This window comes from Hemicordylus capensis, chromosome 2, assembly GCF_027244095.1.
Source record: "Hemicordylus capensis ecotype Gifberg chromosome 2, rHemCap1.1.pri, whole genome shotgun sequence".
Lineage (NCBI taxonomy): Eukaryota > Metazoa > Chordata > Lepidosauria > Squamata > Cordylidae > Hemicordylus > Hemicordylus capensis.
In genome coordinates this window covers 27269034-27290706 of record NC_069658.1, presented here as the reverse complement: position 1 = coordinate 27290706, position 21673 = coordinate 27269034, and the positions used below count along the sequence as shown (strand labels likewise).

The 21673-nt window shown below is 42.5% G+C and overlaps 1 protein-coding gene across 2 annotated transcripts in view; it reads right to left on the bottom strand.

The window, feature by feature from the left end:
* Positions 1-21673, bottom strand: part of EGFLAM (EGF like, fibronectin type III and laminin G domains) — a 173214-nt gene that overhangs the window by 64431 nt on the left and 87110 nt on the right. For both annotated transcript variants that reach the window (XM_053303992.1, XM_053303993.1), the window contains exons 6-7: positions 21258-21393; positions 8494-8660 (exon numbers count right to left, since the gene is read on the bottom strand). In XM_053303992.1, coding sequence (XP_053159967.1) covers positions 8494-8660; positions 21258-21393 — 303 coding nt within the window. The remainder of the gene's footprint in view (positions 1-8493; positions 8661-21257; positions 21394-21673) is intronic.

The window sequence follows — 21673 nt, the reverse complement described above, 5'->3', positions numbered from 1 at the left end:
GTTTGGAGAGATCCTTTTGGAGCTGCTCACAATCCGTTTTGGATTTCACTACCCGGACGAGTTTGGTATCATCTGCAAATCTGGCCACATCGCTGCTTACCCCTGCTTCTAGATCATTTATGAATAAATTAAAAAGCACCGGTCCCAGTACAGATCCCTGGGGGACCCCACTTCTTACTTCCCTCCATTGTGAAAACTCTCCATTTATACCTACCCTCTGTTTCCTGTCTTTCAACCAGTTAGCAATCCACACATGTACTTGTCCCTTTATCCCATGACAGCTAAGTTTCCTCAGGAGTCTTTGATGAGGAACTTTGTCAAAAGCTTTTTGGGAGTCCAGGTAGACTATGTCAACTGGATCACCTTTATCCACATACTTGTTGACACTCTCAAAGAAGTCCAAAAGGTTGGTGAGGCAAGATTTACCTTTGCGGAAGCCATGCTGGCTCACTCCCAGCAGGGCCTGTTCTTCTAGGTGCTTTACAATTTTATCCTTGAGGATGCTTTCCATCAATTTGCCTGGAACGGACGTTAGGCTAACCGGCCTGTAATTTCCCGGATTGCCCCTGGATCCCTTTTTGAAAATCGGTGTTACAATTGCTACTCTCCAGTCTTCTGGTACAGAGCCCGATTTCAGGGATAAGTTAAATATTTTAGCAAGGAGGTCAGCAATTTCACATTTGAGTTCTTTGAGGACTCTTGGATGGATGCCATCCGGCCCTGGTGATTTGTTAGCTTTCAGTTTTTCCAGACAGTTTAGAACATCATCCCTTGTCACTTCTATCAGACTCAGCTCTCTAGCCTCCATCCCTAAAAAGCCCGGTTCAGGAACAGGTATATGCTCAGCATCCTCTGCCGTGAAGACAGACGCAAAGAACTCATTCAGTTTCTCTGCAACCTCCATATCCTCCTTAATAATCCCTTTCACTCCCTCATTGTCTTATGGCCCAACCGCCTCCCTGGCAGGTTTCCTGCTTCTGATGTACTTAAAGAAGTTTTTGTTATTCCCCTTTTTACTTTTGACTAAATGTTCCTCAAACTCTCTTTTTGCCTCCCTTATTGTCACCTTGCATTTCTTTTGCCAGAGTTTGTGTTCCTTTCTGTTCTCTTCGTTTGGACAGGCCTTCCAATTTCGGAAGGAAGTCTTCTTCCTTTTTATGGCTTCTTTGACGGTACCCGTTAGCCATGCTGGCATTCTCCTGGACTTAGTGGTACCTTTCCTCCTTTTGGGTATACAATCTAACTGGGCTTCTAGTATTGTGGTTTTGAGTAAACTCCATGCACTCTGGAGCGAAGTGACTCTCCTTATTTTCCCCCTCAGCTTTCTTTTCACCACACTCCTCTGGCTCAGATTTTAATCCAAGCAAGAGAAGACTTATAGAGTCATAATGCAACAAGCATTACAAGCTACCGAAAGTTTGCATTTCCAAGCCCCCAAATATGAATTTCGGTGATATCACTATTTAAAATATTTTCAGAGAAATATTTCCGAAAACTTTCAGAGAAAGTTTCAGAAAAATAATAGCAGCAGAGAACACACGGGCCCGCCATGCTTCTAGCTAAAGAGCTGTCTACTAAACCCAGTCATTGAAGCTATTCACATGGCCGGGCAGGTGGGGGAAGACTGCGCAGTCCTTACCTTCTCCCCAGATAAGCAAATGATCCCTGCTGGGAGCGCTGACTGCACTCCCACTTGACCCGATCTCTGGAGGCTGGGACAATGCATACCGGCCTCCAGGTATTCCATAATGCATCATGCGCAGAGTGCAGTGCATTGGGGGATTCCCGTAGGGATGGGTGCTCTAGGCGCAAGTCTCTGTGTCAGTGTGGGTTGCTTGCAACACATGCTGACACAGACTGACACAGAGACAGCTGCCTAGAGAGCGCGCGCGCACACACACACACACACACACACACACACACACACACACACACCCAGGAGAATCCCCCAATCCTGGACACATAATCCCAGAGCCTGGATTAATAGAGAGCTCGCTCTGTTAACCCTGGCGGGCTTGACAGCTGGGTTTAGCACCTTTCCAGCGCCAAGTTCCATGTGGATTCCAGCAGTGCTTGGCTCCCTAAACCTGGGCTTGGCTGATCATGAGAACAGCCTCATTATGTACAGTAGCTGTAAGCACTATGGCCATGTACTTTTGACTGGTCTTCATCTTTTGATGTCTTGACACATGAAGACAGAACTATTTGATACCTTACTCTGTTTTCAGTTCTTCTTGTTCTGTCACTTTGCCTGACAGATTATGTCAACAACAGTGCAAAATGCAGTCTCTTCAAACAAGCAGGGGTACTTGTAAATACTCAGTGACTCCTGGAGTAAGAATTAGATAAAAGCTGACATAACTGAGAAAAGCTCACTAGGTGTTAATAGGCACCTAGTCAGTTTTTGTGAAAGTAATGGTAGTTCTACAAATGCTTGAATAATGACTGCAACAATTAAGCGTCCACTACATGTCATTACAAGGTCCTTTCATTCAGGTCCTCAGCATGCAATGACCTGAAGTCTGCTTAAGACACTGCACCATCTCTTAATCCTGTATCCATAATTAATTGAAAACCCTGCAGGGAAGACATCAAGAAAAGAAAGCCTCTGTCTGGATAATCAAAGATTAGGTTATACCAATAAAGTCTGCTCAAATAAATAAGAATCTGAGCAAACCCTTTTTGATGCTGCTAATTAGGTGGCAACCAAGTATTGATCAACAGCTTACAAAGCCATTTGATGAAAATGTTGCAAGTTTATCACTTATGTTCAGAAAATCATTGAGCTTCGTGTATGCATGGTAATTTGCCCATTGGCTACAACTAAGCAAAATAGCCAGCTACATACGCTCCATTCCATGGATGAATGACTGAGCCTGAGACTGGAGCCAGCAAGACATACTGCTAAGGGCAATCTATACAGTATTTCCAAAAGTGCTGAAATTTTGGACTCTTATGGATGGAGAACCAGAGCGCCTGTGAGCAAGTGGGAAGTGACACATATGCTGGTGTTCAAAAAACCTGAAGAAGAAAAACCTAAGGAGGCCAACCCTGCAGCCCCATGTTAGTATATGGGATGAAATGTTCATGAACTCAGGCAGTTAAGACAGGCAGATGGGCAGAGATAATGGATGTTTGTGGTGAGTGCGGGGGGAGGGAGGAGGGCTTGAACAAAAAGAGCAAGATTTTTATCAGCTTGAAGAACGCATAATCAACTTGTAGAATTCTCTGCCACAAGATGTGGTGACAGCCAACAGCCTGGATAGCTTTAAGAGGGGTTTGGATAACTTCATGGAGGAGAGGTCTATCATCGGCTGCTAGTTGGAGGGCTATAGGCCACCTCCAGCCTCAAAGGCAGGATGCCTCTGAGTACCAGTCGCAGAGGAGTAACAGCAGGAGAGAGGGCATGCCCTCAACTCCTGCCTGAAGGCTTCCCGTGGCATCTGGTGGGCCACTGTGTGAAACTGGATGCTGGACTAGATGGGCCTCCTTGGCCCTGACCCAGTGGGGCTGTTCTTATGTTCTAACCCTCCCTCAAGACAGTCACAAGTCCTTCTGCTTCTGAGGAGAAAAGCTCATTAAACTCTTTCATTTTCTCTCCAGCCATTTTACAGCTTGTTGTTTCTGAGGCGGAAGGGCTTTGGAAATGAGCTGGAACTGAGCATCAGTGCTCCCCCATCCCAATTAAAAACACACACACACACCCAGAAAACAGAAAAAACTAAAAGTTGCATGTTAAGTAAGACCCAAGTTGGAGGGGTCTTTGTTGCTAAGTTTTGTTTCCCCCCACCATGCTCAACCAGAGGCTTAGGTAAAACTTGCACACCAGGGATATACTGCAACATTTTGTGGTGGGTCTGTTCTTGTTGCCAAATACTACTTATCTCATAGTAGCAAATGCCAGTTGTGTAGGGCATGGCCTTGAAGTTCTGTTTATTGACTCTGGACTCTCAGCATGTACATTCCTTTCTCTCTTCATGTATCATTCCTCTTACTATTATTTTATTACTTGAAAAATGCCCAGCATTACGGGTGCAGACAGAGGGAAAGCTTGAGAAGCAACTCCTCGCTTAAATGTTTAGGGGCAGGAAGAAAGACACTTAAGGAGAGAAGAAATATATCTTGGCAGGGGTGGGGGGGGCAGTTCAGTAAAATGATAAAGGAACTCCTCAAATGCTTAGTGGGTGATCTGCACCCCTGCCCATCATTACAATGAGACTGAGGGATTGTATATTGCAAAGATCCTTTGGGTTAGTAGAGTATATAAAGTGCATGAACATACACACACATGGTCCTGGTCACCAAAGGCAAAACCACCCAAAGTCCGTAATGCAGGGCTAGTGATGTGCATGGAATTGGTTCTGTGCACTCCCAGGAGGGTTGTTTTAAGGCGCACGGAGGGTGTCCTTACCTCCCCTGCCGCATTTCCCCCGCTGGCGCTGCTGTCAAAATCGCTGGCGTGGGGCAGCTGTATACCTTCTTGCCGCCCCAGTCAGCATAATACCGGAAGTGGCTGGCATGGGTGCGTAACATGTACATGGGTGACGGCCACTTCCGATATTACGCTGACCAAGGCGGTAAGAAGGTATACAGCCTCCCCATGCCAGCGGTTTTGACAGCAGTGCAGGAGGGGGAAACACAGCGGGGGAAGCAAGGACACCCTCCCCACACCTTAAAGCGAACCCCTCCCTGCCTCCGAACTGGCTCGAATGCCAGTCTTTCACAGCGGCTCAGCAGTCTATGAATAGACCGCCGAACCGGTTCGTGCACACCCCTATGTAGGGCAGGTTTTGTCCTCCTTGAAACAATTGATTGTATCCAGAGAAAAATAGTCACTAAATATCATAAAAATCCATGAGAAGTTAAATCATGACTCCCATTCATTTCCATTGGACTTAATCATTACTAACTTCTTTGGATACAACCCAATGATCCCACGAGCAGAGTTGTATTTATTTTATTTATATTTATTCATCCTTCACCCTTCATCCCAAGACCCCAGGGCAATTAACCATGATAAAACAATAGAACTCAATACAATACATAAAAATAGAACAAAACATAGCTAAAAATGTTTAAATTTTAATGTGTTAATGGTTTTATCTACTATGATTTCATTTTTAATGAATTTTAAATATTTTTTGTTTTAATTATGTATACCGCCTAGAGATTTTTATACTAGGCAGTATATAAATTCAATCAACCAACAAACAAATAAAGTTTTAAAAGAGCAGGAACAGCTCATTGGCTAAAAGCCTGAATAAAAAGGTCAGTCTTCACTCTCCTCCTGAAGGCTGGGAGGGAGGGAACCAAGCAGATCTCATCTGTGAGTGAGTTCCACAGCCTGGGGCAATAACCGAGAAGTCCCTGTCCTGCATACTTGACAAGCGGATCTCAGCAAGTGTTGGCACACAGAGCAGAGCCCTCCTAACCAATCTAGTCAGGTGGATAGATTCAGCTGGAAGCATGCTGTCCCTAAGGTACCCAGGACCCAAGCCGTTTAAAGGTAGTAACCAGCACCTTGAATTGTACCCAGAAACAGACTGGCAACCAGTGCAGTTATACTTTTCCACAATAGAATGAATGGTAACCATCTCTGTCTACATAAAGGAACACAAATGTGGTAGGGCTAAACCTGTTTATAATAATCCCAACAAAACAAATCATTCAAACCTGCTGGGTTCTGTTTCTTGGTCACTGCTGCCCTATTCAGGCATTATACAAAGCATGAACTCTACAGCCAGGTACAGGAATGCATTGCCAACTCCTAGCTCCCCACATAACAACAAATTTATCTACATGCTGCCCATTGTCTTCCAATGGGACAAATCCCATTGTCTTCCAATAGGACAAATGCTGTACTAGGGAAGAGTTTGTTCTTTCGACTAGCAATTCTAGAGTATCATTATCCTTAATCAAGGGGAGGATCTCTCCCAGAGTACAATGTTTATCTGAAAACATAACCTGTGGACAGTGTGAGGATGGGCTTATGGAGCATCTCAGCATGAGGACTTACTGTTGCGCTCCCATGCATGGTGCACCTGCATGGTCCATATTCGGTATAATGTGTGAATGGGGCTCCAGTCTAGAGCATGTTGAGAACCATTTGTTTTTTGTTTTTGTATTATATCATCACAAGTTTCTCTTGGGTTTCTGAATTCAAAAGGAGTCAATCCTACCCGAATTAGCACAGGAAGGTTTTATCTTTGCTTACAAAGAGATTTAGGCATTTATATCTAAAGATAAACAGGATGTGGAAGAGCATGTGTTTGACAGCAAGGACAGATGACCTTTTATGAGGATCTCCAGGCTGCAAATTCCACAGAGCATACTGCACCTTGAAAACGTTTCCTTCCAGAACTATTCTGTTCAGGAGTTTAAATTTAAATTCAAGAAACCTCAATAAAGCTGTGGAAAAGATTCTATGCAACAAGCAGCAAAGTCATCCCAAGGGGACCAGGAATGAAGAGCAGCACCCGCTGAGAGGAAAGGGGCAGGCATGAAAAAAGAAGGCTGGATAAAATTAGCAGTGATGCTAAAATTTACACCTAGGCTGGGTTCACACATAACGTGGAACCTGAGGTTCTCCCAGCCCAAGATATGGAAGGAACCCGAAACTGGGATGCATAATGATCACATAATTTGGTTTGTTGGCAGTAGCTGAGTTGAGCCAGAGGCCAGGCCAGGCCAGGCCTCCCAGTGAGGCCTTGGATACTACTATCCCAGTCTGTCTTGTGCTACCCTACAGCCATTGGTGCCAATGGCAAAGGGGCGGGCTTGCCTGGAACAAACCAGAGGTCACACATCTCGGTTTGAGGCCCTGAGTGAACCTCCAGTTCCTGCCTTGGCATGGGTTCAAGCAATCAACAGTCAGACAAGTTGGTTACCAAATGTGCAAATAAGCTCCATGCTATGTGTGAATCCACATATTGTAAGGTCGCTCTCTCGACCGTTACTGGGGCTGGGGGGCTGGGTTGAACCTATTTCCTCCCCAGACGATCGACAAAACATGGTGTGGTGCTTGGCTCATGCACACACACAATCCATCTCTGGAGGCCGGGCAGTGCAGTGTGGTGCATTGAGAGACTGCGTCTCAAGCTGGGCACTCTAAGCACTTGGCTATGTGTATGCTTGGGCTGTGTACGGGCAAAGGGCACTCCCGCTCCCTTTAACCCTGGTAAAAGCCTGGGTAAAAAACCCAGGCTACCAGAGGAGAGATCAGGCTCAATCAATCCTGGCAATTCACACAAGCAGCCCTACACAGGGAGGGCTGGCCAAGCCTGTGTAGGGCTGTTCATGTGAATAGCCTTAGAGAAATTCAAGTCTTATGCTGTCATTAGGAATCAAAATTTGCCCAAAGGAAAATGTCAAGGTTCCTTCCAAAGAGAAACTTAAATCCAAAAAGAAGTTCAGAGTTCCTCTGAAGGAGAGACATTGGAGAATTTTCTCAGTTTCTCTATATCCCTTGCGCAAAAAAAGACCATCTGCCAATATTCTGATATGTCCCAATCACACTGATCCTTGACCGGCAAGTTTTTATTGTTGTCCATGCAAAACTAAATATAACAGAAACAAGGAGCCCTGTGCTGAGTTCTCCATGCCATGTAGTCCAACTTATGCTTTGTCTTGATGTCATTACACCAAAGGCTGCCAGTGGCAGTCAACAACATGGAACAGGGCAAGAAACTTATTGTGTAATGGCATCAGGCGGATGTGTAGCAAATGTTTGGGATGGATCTGCTGTTTTTAGCAGTAGACCAATGATTCTCATAATCATGTCATGCTGCCCTTATACAGAAATGAATTTAAAATTCTGGAGATATTTTTTTAATTCAAAGTATATGCTGATTTCTTTAAAAAAAATAATTCAAGGCATTTCAAGATTATCCTGACAACATCTGGACAGCTCATAAATCAAGCTGGAATGCACACATGCCAGAAATCCAGCCTTCACTCCAGCGCATCTGGATCAGCAAACAGATGCAAACTGACTCACACCATTATCTGCCCCTCAGTCTATGCTTGAAACAGCGAGATCCTCCAACCCTTTTTCACAGATTTACTTTGGTCTTTTCTGCAGTTGTTTTTTAATTAGCATGTAATATATATAATTCTGTTTTTAAAAACCACAAGACGAGGTGAACAATAGGCTTGTCAACGTTACTTCTCCCTTAGATGTGTGCTTATCAATTCTGTAAGAAGCTGCCACCAAAAAAATAAAAGTAACCAGGTAGTGATACAGAAATGAAAAATTGGCAGCTTCAGGGGAGCAGCATGAGACTGTTTTTAGCCTGCAGCTCTCTTTAATTGTACCAGTGGCTCCACTTTTACAGGATTCTGGAAACTGCTAGCCCTCAGGTATTCAGTGATGCCAGATTCAGGGGGTAGGGAGAAGAGATTGCCTTTGAAAAATGCAATAGCGGTCAAAGAGAGCTCTTCACAAGCCAAAATGTTTTACGTGCCAAAGCAATTAAAGATAATTCTTCTACTTACTGAACATTCTGATAGTGTCGCTGGGAGTGCTAGGAAGGCTAGATCCATACAAATTCACTGCTCGGACTGCAAACTGGTACTTGTTGTTTGGAGTAAGCCCCTTCAAAACCATGGAGTCCATCTGGATCTGTTCTCGAATTACTGTCCAATTGGTGTCAAGCGCAGGCCTTTGGAGCAAACAAGTACAAGGAGCAATTATTAAGATAAATGGATTAACATGGAAGACAAATACTAACAAATATTTGAAATTTTCAAGTTTACAAATTTGAAAATCTAACTTGAATTATGAGCAGAGCATATCATCTCAAAATATGAGCAATTTAGCCTTGTTGGCATCTTTTAGTTGCTTTGATTTTTGGCAAATGTCAACTAAATCTTATAAGTTGTCAAAATACTATGAAATAGTAATGGTGTTAAAATCTAATACTGCCAAATAATTAATACAAATTTCCCGTCAGAAGCATAAAACAGTCACAGACAACACACCACTGCATGCCAATGATGATGTAAAATGTACAACATATAGATTAAATATGATGGGATGTATTTTTGTGAAAGCATAAAGTAAGCCAACACAATTTGTCACCCACCAAGCTGAACACAGACCATTTATTGTGGCCTATCAGGTGTTTGAAGCACACACACATCCACACACACCATTTTTTGAGTCTCAGACAAGCTACACAAATGGAAAATTCATTGTGCCTATAGTGAGCCACCATCTATGGTTCATAAGCAGTGCTTGGATCAGTGGATCAAAACTAATAAATATACCCACAGTTTAAATATACCCTTTGAACTTACAAATATACCCAAGGTCGGTGTGAATTTAGGTTTGCTATTTATTTATTTATTTTATTACATTTTATATCCCGCTCTTCCTCCAAGGAACCCAAAGTGGTGTACTACATACATGAGTTTCTCCTCACAACAACCCTGTGAAGTAGGTTAGGCAGAGAGAGAAGTGACTGGCCCAGAGTCACCCAGCTAGCATCATGGCTGAATGGGGATTTGAACTCGGGTCTCCCCGGTCCTAGTCCAGCACTCTAACCACTACACCATGCTGGCTCTCTGCAAAATTGCAAGATGCTTGTTATTAAAAGAACCCTTTGTACTCAGAAGGTCCCAGGTTCAATCCTGGCATCTCCAGGTAGGACTGGAAAACAACCCTGTGTTTGATACTGGACAGCCACTGCTACTCACTAGAGATATTGTTGACCAAGATGGACCAGTGGTCTGAGCTCAGTAGTCAGTTTCTTGTGTCCACAAATATAGCCCCTTTTGCAGCTTCCAGATGCAGATCCAGAATTTTACCCCAGTTTTCCAAAATACAGGCTATTCCGGGGTTGGGGGGACAACAGCAAAACCACACAGAGAGCTTAGCTAAGCAAAAGCTATGGGATATTCATAGATAGAAGCAGAAGGTTCCCCGCCACAGAACGAAATGCCCAATTACAAAGCCCAGTCCACCAGGGAAGAGATGTACTCTTGGGGGAGCTCCCCTCCCATTCTATATGTGTAAGTATAGGCACAATTGTGCCCCACACATCAAATGAAAAAGTGTCAGAAAATAACAGATCCAAATGACTTCTGAAAGATAACATTAAACTGCGCTCTCTCTCTCTCTCTCTCTCCAGTTGTCTTGGTAATATTTATTGCAGGAAATAACCTTAGATCTACCATTGTTTATACAGAATTAGCTACAAACAACTCCGGAGATATTCTAATGAAATGTATAGCACAAGGCAGGCATCTGTGTATTTCTTGTTTATCTGCAGCTGAAAGGGGCTGCCAACATTGGTTCACGTGACTTGCTTTTTATCGGTCAATACAATGACTGAATCATTACAGGTCCGTTTCTGTTGAGCAAGAAGGGTGGACATGATAAAAAGAGAGCAATTTGGAACTGTTTGTTTCAACTCAGTTAGTACTCTGTGAACTGGAAAAACCAAATTCTCTAGTCACAGGAGACCAATTTTTTAAAAAACAACCAAACACCCCTGCACAAAACAGCCCAAGAAAGAATGACTCAGCCCCAAAATATTGTCTTGTCTTAAAATTCACTGTCTGCTGTAACTCTTAGATGTCTCCTATCATCTTGCTTTCCTGCCCTAAGGGGGAAATGGGCTTCCTATTATTCTTACCTATCTGACCACTCCACTTTTAATTTTGATCCAAAGAGTGCCTCCACTGCTTTTGTTAATTAGAAGCAACTGTTGCCCTTTTTAATACTAACTGTAGTCTTAGTTTTTCTTGGGGAATCTTCTCCCACTACTTAGAAGTGCTGCTTGTTAAAATGATATTGTACATGTAACAGCATCTGCATGCAATGAAGAGACATTGATATTTGAAGGGAATCCCATTTTATGATGCAGCTTGAAGCACTGGGGAGATATGTTCACTCTCCCAAAAGAAAACTGTGCACCCTAGACATCTGCCCCTTGGACTTTCTTAAAGAGACAGAAATAATTATCTAGTGGGTTGGCACAGACATTCAGAAAAAAAACCACAGGAAATTTGAGAGAATTTTAGTGATCCTCGTAAGTTAAAATAGCTGCTGCTACCATCACTGCAATGCTAGCTCAGCAATTGCCTGTGCCGTGGGGACAAGAATTGAGATATGTTAATGAAGATAATACACATACACCTCAGTTCTAGCTTTTTGAATTTGCCCTTGTTGTAGGTCTGGTGACTGATAAAGGATTTCACCACTAGGCACCTTCCATATATGGCAGCCCCAGTACAGACCCAGAACATTCTGGAAGTAATCCAGCTGAACTGCTGGAATTCTCCAGAAATCTGCCCTTTCCGTTCCCCCCCCCCCACATCAAATTCCTAACAGACAGCAATCTTAACACCTGTTATTTTTATTTTTAAACTACTAACAAGTGGCCTGAAACATGTTTTTAAGGTCAAAAGTCCATAATATAATGTATTAAGATGGCCCATGAACAGAAATTCCAAATGGCTTACAGGGACCAATTTTTGCTCGCAGATGATTTTCATAGAGATTCCATAACAGTGCTGGAAACTGGCAGGCAGGAATATATGAATCACTATGTACCAAATATCTGCAGGTGTATCTGGGAGGCAAATTATACCATGTAAGTATGTCTTGAACCATCTGTTTTATCCCGTTACAACCATGCTTGTTGATTAATGTCCAAATTAATTTGGAAATATTTTCTTTTCTCCTGCAGAAGTGTGCAGTGTTAAAGGGTTTTATAAAAACAAATAAGGGGAAATATTTTCCCAAGAAAAACATCTGCTAGCAATCCAAAATATATAATATTCATGATGTGAGGCTTATACTTAGCTGAACCAAGAAGACCAGCATTGCAAAACAAAACAAAGGGTTTTTGCACTCCTGTGCACCATAGTAATTATCCAAATGGCAATAACAGTAAATTCACAATTACCATTAGAAATGCTCTGCCTAGGGTGTAATTAAACACAGTATATTGATGTGACACATTTTCATTAAGAGAGTCTCTAAGGTTTTCTTTTATTGGCTTGTGTTTCCAAACAAAGGCAAGCAAGATGAAAATTGTGTATCGTGATGCAATGTCAGTGGCGATCTCATTTTAATGCAACTATCTTCACTATTTTTCAAGCGGGGGCCACTTTTCATTGCGAGAGCCATTTCCTACCACATTGGCCTCTGCATTATGATGCACTGCATTGTGACAAGGTTGCCCTTTAAGAGTCCCAGCAATATCTGGAAAGACATACACAGAGTGCTGGAAAGTGTAGTCCTTCCCAAGAGTTTCCCCATAGAGCTCGATAAGAAAAGCACCAGGAAGGACTACATTTCTCACCGTTCCTTGTGCAAATTCCGGGATGGGACAGAGACTCAACAGGTACAATCCGTACACAGATATCATTTTAATGTAGTCAACAGCATGATTTAGACAACAGCATGTGGACCATTTAAACACGCACACATGCCTGTTTCACTGAATGTACTCATGATGCAAAACAACACTTCATTCTTATGTGCAAAGAAAGTCCTGGTTCATTTAATAATGATGCACTGTTTGGGATAAGTTGTATTCAGGCTTGAGCAAGAGATTCCCAAGCCACAACAAAGGCTATGCCTGTAAAGACAAACATATATATTGCATCAGTGCTTGAGCTAGCCCAGAATCATAATCAGAATAAGCACTTGTGATGATTCTGCATGTAGCTTCCTGTAAGAGACGTTGCTGGAGCTGTTAAAACCCAGGCTCCCAGTGGATTGACAGACTGGTTATGTTTTCCTGACAGTAATCAGTAGCTTCCTTTCACTCTTAATTGCCAGACTATTATATTTCTAGCCAGCAGACACTGCCTATTAATCGTCTGATTCAACCCAGTGACAAAGTATCAGGAAGATATTGTTTGAAAGCAAGAGCATCGACTGTATTGTTGATTTTTGCTCTTATAAACACATTTTAGGAAATAAGAATTTCATATAAGGGGTGTGCAATGGTACTGCTGTTTATGCAAAAGACTGCTTAAGGCCAAACCACATGTTATTTTAAATGCAGTTCAGCCTCCAAGTACTTGGATTTCTAATGGAAATGGGGAAGCCTGGACAAATCAAGTCTACATCATGAGGGGAAGGGGGCTTTAACCCTTCCCCCCTCCACCATGGTCCAATCTGAATCACTTCCATGGCTCCTATTTTTGTTAGAAAAACAAGCATGCAAGGATCAAGCTAGGTGTTAACACTACCTAGTTCTGTGGTGTTTTTGGTCAATATATTCCTTGATCCAGGTCAGCTTTTGAATGGTGCTTTAGTTACGTTTTGTCCGGTCCTGGAGTAGAGGTGGGGCTAACAAACAACCAGCAGCAAGAGCATTGAAAGCAGTCTATACTTGTTTCTCTGTAAATAATATCTATTTTCATTAAACCATTAATATTCCTGATTCTACTCCACTGCCTTGTCCATGCATGCCACAAGAGTCCCAGGAGGGGATTGTGAAAACTATGGTAAAATTAAAATAACTACTGGAACTGACTTTCAGCATGTCTGACATTCAGCATGTCTGCTGGCCCACAGAGATTGCTTATTGTTATCAGAACAGGGAAAGCAAGCTGTACTTGGGAACTACTACTACTATAACATAAATACCACTTTATATAATGCTTTTCAACAAACATTTCCAAAGCGGTTTACATAAATATAGTGGATGGATTCCTGTCCTCAAAGGGCTCACATTCTAAAAAGAAACTTAAGATAGACAGCAGCAACAGTAACTGGAGGGGTACTGGGCTGGGGCTGGATAGGACCAGTTGCTGGTCTTGTGGTAGCATGCATGACTTGTCCCCATAACTAAGCAGCATCTGCCCTGGTTGCATATGAATGGGAGACTAGAAGGGTGAGCACTGTAAGATATTCCCCTTAGGGGATGGAGCTACTTTCGGAAGATCAGAAGGTTCCCAGTTCCCTCCCTGGCATCTCCAAGAGAGGGCTGAGAAAGGTTCCTGCCTGCAACCCTGAAGCCGCTGCGAGTCTGAGAAGACAATACTAAGCTAGATAGACCAATGGTCTGACTCAGTATATGGCAGCTTCTTACGTTCTCCCTCTGCTAACTAAAGAGAATCGCCACTTTAAAAGGTGACTCTGCCCAGAATCCCACCATAAATTTAAAAAAAAAACTCAGCACAAAGAAACACCCAGCCACATCAACTAAACCAGTGATTCTCAAACTTGGGTCCTCAGGTGTTATTGGACTTCAACTCCCATAATCCCCAACCAAAGGCCACTGAGGCTGGGGATTATGGGAGTTGAAGTCCAATAACACCTGAGGACCCAAGTTTGAGAATCCCTGAACTAAACTGAATTATTATTTATTTACACAGTCAGACAGGGGTTATTGACTGGTTTGTTTTATCCAGACATCGAGTCCTTCCCAAGGACCGGGGATGGCTGAATTTTATTGTCAATGTTGTTGCTGTTATAGATATCGTCGCAGAATATAGGCTGTTCTCAGTAAAGCTGCTTTTTGTAATTGGCTGATGGTGATTTCTGTGGTCCCTATGGTGTTGAGGTGCTTTTCAGGGTCTTTTGGAACTGCACCCAGGGCGCCAATTATCACTGGGATTAGTATGGTCTTTTTCTGCCACAGCCTTTCAATTTCAATTTGTAGATCTTTGTATTTGGTGATTTTTTCTATTTCTTTTTCTTCTATTCTGCTATCCCCTCGTATTGCTATGTCGATTATTTTAACTTCTTTTTCTTTCTTCTCGACTACAGTTATATCTGGTGTATTGTGTGGCAGATGTTTGTCTGTTTGTAGTCAGAAGTCCCATAATATTTTTACATCTTCATTTTCTTCAACTTTTTCAATTTTATGGTCCCACCAATTTTTGGCTCCAGGTAGCTTGTCTTTTTTGCAGATGTTCCAGTTTATCATCCCTGCTACCTTGTCATGCCTTTGTTTGTAGTCAGTCTGTGTGATCTTTTTACAACAGCTGATTAGGTGGTCCATGGTTTGATCTGCTTCTTTACAAAGGCGGCACTTGCTGTTTGTTGTTGACTTTTCTACTTTTGCTCTTATTGCATTTGTTCTTAGTGCCTGTTCTAGTACATCAACTAAACTGAATTGTTAAATAATAATAATAATAATAATAATAATTATTATTATTATTATTATTATTATTATTATTTTGATTTAATATGAAAATGATGGGGCACAAGTCCAACTGGAGGCATTCTCTCCATTGAAGATTGTCACAGAGTCATGTTTCAAAACAGATAAGAGGTCATTCACACAATCAAAAAGTGTGTTCTACCCAATTGTGGGAGCTGTGTGTGATCCTAATTTTCAGTTGTATGGAAGCAAGGTAAGAGGAAGACCAGGGTTGTTTTTCCTCCTGCCTTGCTTCCACACAATTGAAAATTGTGAGCATGCACAGCTCCCAAACCCAGGTAGAACACAGTTTTTCATTGTGTGAATGACCTCACAATCTTATCTATAAGTATAGAACATTCTGAAGTTCTGATCAAAAAAAAAAAATGCTGTGCATGAAGGCGTTCCAATGTGCACACAAAGCTCAACACCCTACACCCTCTTTCCTTGTAGAAAGGAAAGTCCATTTCTGTTACGTCCATTTCTGGAGACAAATGATCTTAAAACAGTGGTACATATGCTGATAACCTCTAGACTTGATTACTGTAATGCATTCTACGTGGGGCTGCCTTTGTACGTAGTTCGGAAACTGCATTTGGTACAGAATGCAGCAGCCAAATTGGACTCTAGATTTACCAGATGGGACCATATAACTCCGATTCTAAAATAACTGCACTGGCTGCCAATATATTTTTGAACGAAATACAAAGTATTGGCTATTACCTATAAAGCCCTTAATGGCTTAGGTCCAGATATTTAAGAGCGCGCCTTCTCTGTCGTGAACTCTGTCGCCTATTAAGATAATCTGGAGAAGTCTGGCTGCAATTGCCGCCAACAATTTTGGTGGTGACCCAGGTCCGGGCCTTCTCTGTGGCTGCCCCAGGGCTTGAGAACATGCTCCCTTCTGAAATAAGAGCATCTCCTTCTCTGTTTGCTTTTAGGAGGACCCTGAAGACGTCCCTATTTTCCCAGGCCTTCAACTTAGACCAAATTTTAAATTTTAATGTGTGTTTTTACCTATAATGTTTTTTATCTTTTTATTAATTTTACTTATTTATTTAACATGGTTTTTTCCCCGCCCAAAACTCACGTCTCTGGGCAGTTTACAACAAACAAACAAACAGAAAAAGTTAAAGCATTAGTTAAAATAAATGACAAAAGAAAACTTAAAACATTAGTTAAAACAAAATAAATGATACAGTAAAAGTTAAAACATTACAACAATTTAAATTTTAAAACAACATTTTAAAGCAATGATAAAACGTTAAAACAATATTTAATTAAAAGATTTGGTGAATAGATGCATCTTTAAAGACGGAAGGGAAGCTCTTATTTTAGCAGCGAGCATGTTCCAAAGCTTTGGGGCAGCAGTGGAGAAGGCCTGTCCCCGAGTAGCCACCAGATGAGCTGGTGGCAACTGCAGATTGACCTCTCCTGATGATCTCAATGGGCGGTGGGGTTCATAACGAAAAAGACGTTCTCTTAAATACCTAGGGCCCAAGCTGTTTAGGGCTTTATAGGTTATAACCAGCATTTTGTATTTTACCTGGAAACTCATTGGCAGCCAGTGTAGATCTTTCAATAGGGGAGTAATATGGTCTCTTCAAGATGACCTGGCTGCCGCATTCTATACCAACTGTAGTTTCCAAACTACACACAAGGGCAGCCCCACACAGAGCTCATTGCAGTAATCTGGAGGTTACCAGCATATGTACCAATTCTAAATATTTTATATTAAGTTTTAATTCTGTACACTGCCTAGAAATTCAATACATACATACATACATACATACATACATACATAATAGATGCAACTGTTCCCAGACCTGATGGTCAAAGAGATGGTTTATAGGGCTGTGCATGAATTGATTTTTTCGTTTCACTTTGTATCTGAATAAAATCAAACCCAATTTGTTTTTGGTCCAAATCTGACCACCACCCACCCGAATCACTGCAGATTCGATTTGTACCCGAATTTTCTAAATCTAAATCTGAATTGATTTAGGGCCCAAAAAAAGGGTACCGGGGACAAAAGAGTGGAGTGGGTGGTAGTGCCCAATGGTTGGAAGCTACCACCCACATTTCAAAGAAATTGGGGAAAGGGGTGATTTTAAAGAATTGTTGAAGTTGGCATGTCTTTAAGCTTTTCCACATAGGGAATAATAGGGATTTCAGCAGCCTTAGTTATAACTCCTGGGGGTGGGCACCAGGGTGTCCCAGAGCAGGTTGTGGTGGGTGGTAGCACCCAACGGGTGCAAGGAAGCTACCACTCAGATTTCAAAGGAATTGGGCAAAGGGGTGATTTTTAAAAGATTTTTGAAGTTGGCATGTCTTTGGGGCAGATTCGGGGCAGAAAAGGGGTTTCAGAGGGCAGAATACTGAGTCAAGTGGTAGTGGCCCAGTGAGTGCCTGCTACCACCCAGATTTCAAATAAATTGGTGAAAGGGGTGATTTTTAAAGAATTTCTGAAGTTTGAAATAAAAAGTTTGAAATAGAGAATAATGGGAAATTTCAACAGCCCCATAACTCCACTTGGGGGGGGGGTACCAGGGTGGCCCAGAGCAAGTGGTGGTGTAGTATACATAGGATGTCAACCACCCCCAAAATGATAAGTCCATGGGGCACTGAGATTTTTTGTTTCTGAGGTGTTCTTCTGAGTGTAGATTCTCTGGTAGGAAATGAGAGTGGATTCAATGACATTGAATCCACTCTCATCCCTACAAGAGAATCTACTCTCAGAAGAACACCTCAGAAACAACAAAACCCAGTGCCCCATGGACGCAAACTTCAAAAATCATTTAAAAATCACCCCTTTGCCCAATTTCTTTGAAATATGGGTGGTAGCTTCCTTCCACCCATTGCGCACTACACCCACCCCAACCTGCTCTGGTGCCCCCGACATGGATCTATAAGGCTGCTGAAATCCCCATTATTCCCTATGGAGGTCAAAATTTCACTTCAAAAATTCTTTAAACTCACCCCTTTGCCTAACTTATTTGAAATTTGGCTGGTAGCTTCCACCCATTGGACACTACCACCCAATCCACTTTGGCCACAAAATGGAGGTCCAAATCTCCTAATTTTGGGGGTTTAAATCTTGGGTGATTTTTTAATACTCAAATCTGGGCAATTGAGGACAGGGTTGATTGGTTTTGTCTACAAATCCCCCAAATCAGCCAGATTCAGGTACAAAGCATTTGGTGCCCAAATCGTTTTGCACATCCCTAATGGTTTCGAACTTCACACCCATAAACAATCCTCCTGACCACATCCCACCCTGTGGCTACCTCACTGCGTACCTGTCTTTCTGTTCCTATCATTGTGTGCTTTGCTTTGTGCACAGTAAATTTAACTAGGGAATTTAAGGACACTTGATTTAATGTTAAAACACATGATGGATTTCTGGACTACAGGGAAAGGCTTTGGGGGTCAAATGCACAAGGTTTGCCTGTGTCCCAGTGGAAGAATCTGCCCAATCACTGCAGACCACCAAAGTTCACAAGTCCCATTGCAGAATGTTGTCAGGGCACTAAAACATATCTAGTGTACAGTTTCTTGGCATCTAAATCACATTGCTGTTTGGAGTCATGAGAAAATGCAAGTTTCAGAATGGGGTTACACAAACAAAAGCTGGAAAACCACTTAGATAAAGTCAGTTGTAGAAAAAAACCTTATGAAACTGGTTTAAAGAATTGAACTGATAGCAGAGAAAACTGCATAAGGACACCAGAACCCCACACAAGAACACAATGAGGACAGCCTTTAAATTAGATTAGAGTTGATTTACTGAAGTTCCCTTTGATGTAGGTGATAAGCAAACCTTGAAAAAGCAAAAACCTCATTGAGGAATGAGACATCCTTAATTCAAATTAACAATGTTTGCATGGGAATTCAATCTTTCACATAATCATAGAGTTGGAGGGGGCCTTGTCAGCCATGCAGTCCAGCCTCCTGCTCAGTGCGGGAAATTACGGCATCCCCAGCAAATGGCTTTCCAGACTCTGCTTCAAGACCTCCAGTGACGGAGAGCCTTCCTTCCAGGTCATTGGTTCAATTCTCAAACTCCTCTTACCATCAAGAGTTTCTTCTAATGAATAACCAAAATCTACCCTCCTGTAATGTAAGCCCATGAGAGCTAGATCTGGAGCAGCAGAGAACAAATTTTTGCCCTCAGCTATGTGACAGGTATTTGAAGAATGTGATTATGTCTTCCCTCTGTCTTCTCTTCTCAGACTAAGGAAGAACTTCATTCACTTTAAAATCTTTATCTTATATGTTCTGCAGATAAAACAGAGATACAAGGAGCCCTTTCTCACGTGCAGAAAGGGCAAGGGGGCAAGAGGGCTAGTGGGCAAGAAGCCTTAAAAAGCTTACCTTCCTGTAGGCCACTTGAGGAGGTCCGTCTCCAGTTACCGCCAACTCGTTTGGTGGCTACACAGAGACGGGCCTTCTCGGCTGCTGCCCCGAGATTGTGGAATGCACTCCCTGCCGGGATACGAGCCTTCCCATCTCTGGCAACTTTTAAAAAAACTTCTGAAAACACATCTCTTCAACCAGGCTTACTCAGCTTTTTAACACTTGTTTTTAAATTGTGCAGACTATTTAATTGTTGTTTTATGATGTTTTTAATTGTTAATCATTGTTCTATGCTTTTATAATTGTTGTTCTAATTATTAACTGATTTTAATAGTGTTTTAATGTGAACCGCCCTGAGCCTTTTGGAAAGGCGGTTTAAAAGTTTTAATAATAAATAAATAAATAAATAAATAACTAAATAAATAAATAAATAAATAATAGGCAACAAGGGCTCCCTCTTCGGCAGGAGGATTGCCTGCCCAGACAATTACCGGCTGCTGCCAGTAGCTCGAAGGGTTGGGGTGCCGGGATGCGTTGCCCGCCCCCCAGCACTCCCATAATGCACTGCATGAGTGAATGGTGCATTATGGGGATCCCCCTTCCCTCCCCAAAGCTGGCCGGGAGCCCTACAGTCTGCCAGCTCAAAATAGGGTTAGGGGAGCGCTCGCTCTCCAAAGCTCATATTAGAGGGTGGCTACAGAGGTGGGTTTGCCGCTGAGGCACCAAGATCGGGCCTCATCCCGTTGGTACACACACGCACCCAAAACCAGGCTGGGCTTTCTTAGTCTGGTTTTGCCTGCATGTGTGAATAGCTTCAATATACTGAAGTTATATGTAGAAATATCTTGGGCCTAAATTACTCAGTAGGATATCAGAATTGTTCAGATACTTCTACAGCAGATAGCAAGCTGAAACTTGGCCAAAATAACCTGATTACAATGCAAGCCTGGAAAGTAGTTGTTTTTGCATCTAATAATCAAAATCCACAAGACCTCCTTCGTAATAACAGCCAGAATTCCAGTAGAGAGCAAGCCAAGCTACACATACAATGGAATGCAGGTGTGCGTGTGTGGGAGTGTCCAGTTCACAAAGCTGACCTGTTCTCAGCCTGGAAAAGGTGGAAATTGTAGTGGCAGCCAGGAACACGAGTCAAAAAACAGGCCAAGTCAAATATATGACAAGCTGGTGGAGTGTAGGAGCTCTCCACTACATTCTTAACAATTATCAGATTAAGAAAGAAAAAGTTCCAGTGGCAGTCATGGAGGTATAACTCTTCACAGAAAGCTAGCTCTATTGATTAGTATTTAACTGATAAGTTTAGCTAGGTGTTTGCAGTGAAATATATTGAGCCGGGTCTCATAATCAGTGAGACCCGGTTTGTAAGAGTGAGCGGGAAGAGCAGGCTATGCCCGCTCTCACCGCACACGAGCAGGGCGGAAGCCCTGGGCAGCTGGATCAGCCACTCACATGACTGCCGGCTCCCAGCAGGGTGAGCAGAGGGAGATGAACTGCTTGCCCCAGCAGAGTGAGGAAGGACAGTGGCAAAGGACAGTGGGTTGGCTCCCATAGTGACCCCAGGACTTGCCTCCCCCTGTGTTCCTCCCCACACCCAATGCAGCAACCTCACCCTGCTTCATGCAAAGGCCGCCCCTGGTGATCTGCTTGATATGTTAGGCCCAAGCTGCAGGAAACCAATAAATAATTGACAATCAACTTCACTCAGATTAGTTGTATCAGTCTGGAACAGTTGTCCACACACATGAATTGCTACTGTAATCAAATTTGAATCACCTGATAAATTCCACTATGTAGTACTGAATTGGGGAACTTCCTTCACTGCGTCCTGGTTTCCATGACAGTGTAACTTCAGAGTCAGAAACAACGATGACTTGAGGCTGATATGGTGGATCAGGAGGCATACATTTATCTAAGACAGAAGAAGCACGTGTATCTAGCAATCACAGCATATGGACATGTTTGGGTCACAACTTCCAAGAAACCCCAAAATCCATCTTCCGTATTAAACTTAATAGTAAAACCATAATTTTAAACACATTCAAAAACAGACTCCTCCCTCCTATATATACACACCCAATATCTCAAATTCTTTGGTTTCCTCTCCCAGTTCTCTGTTGCTTCCAGTTCCTGTAACCCCTTATGCCCTTTCCATGCCTCTCTACTGCCCCAAAAGATCTTTTTTCCTCTGC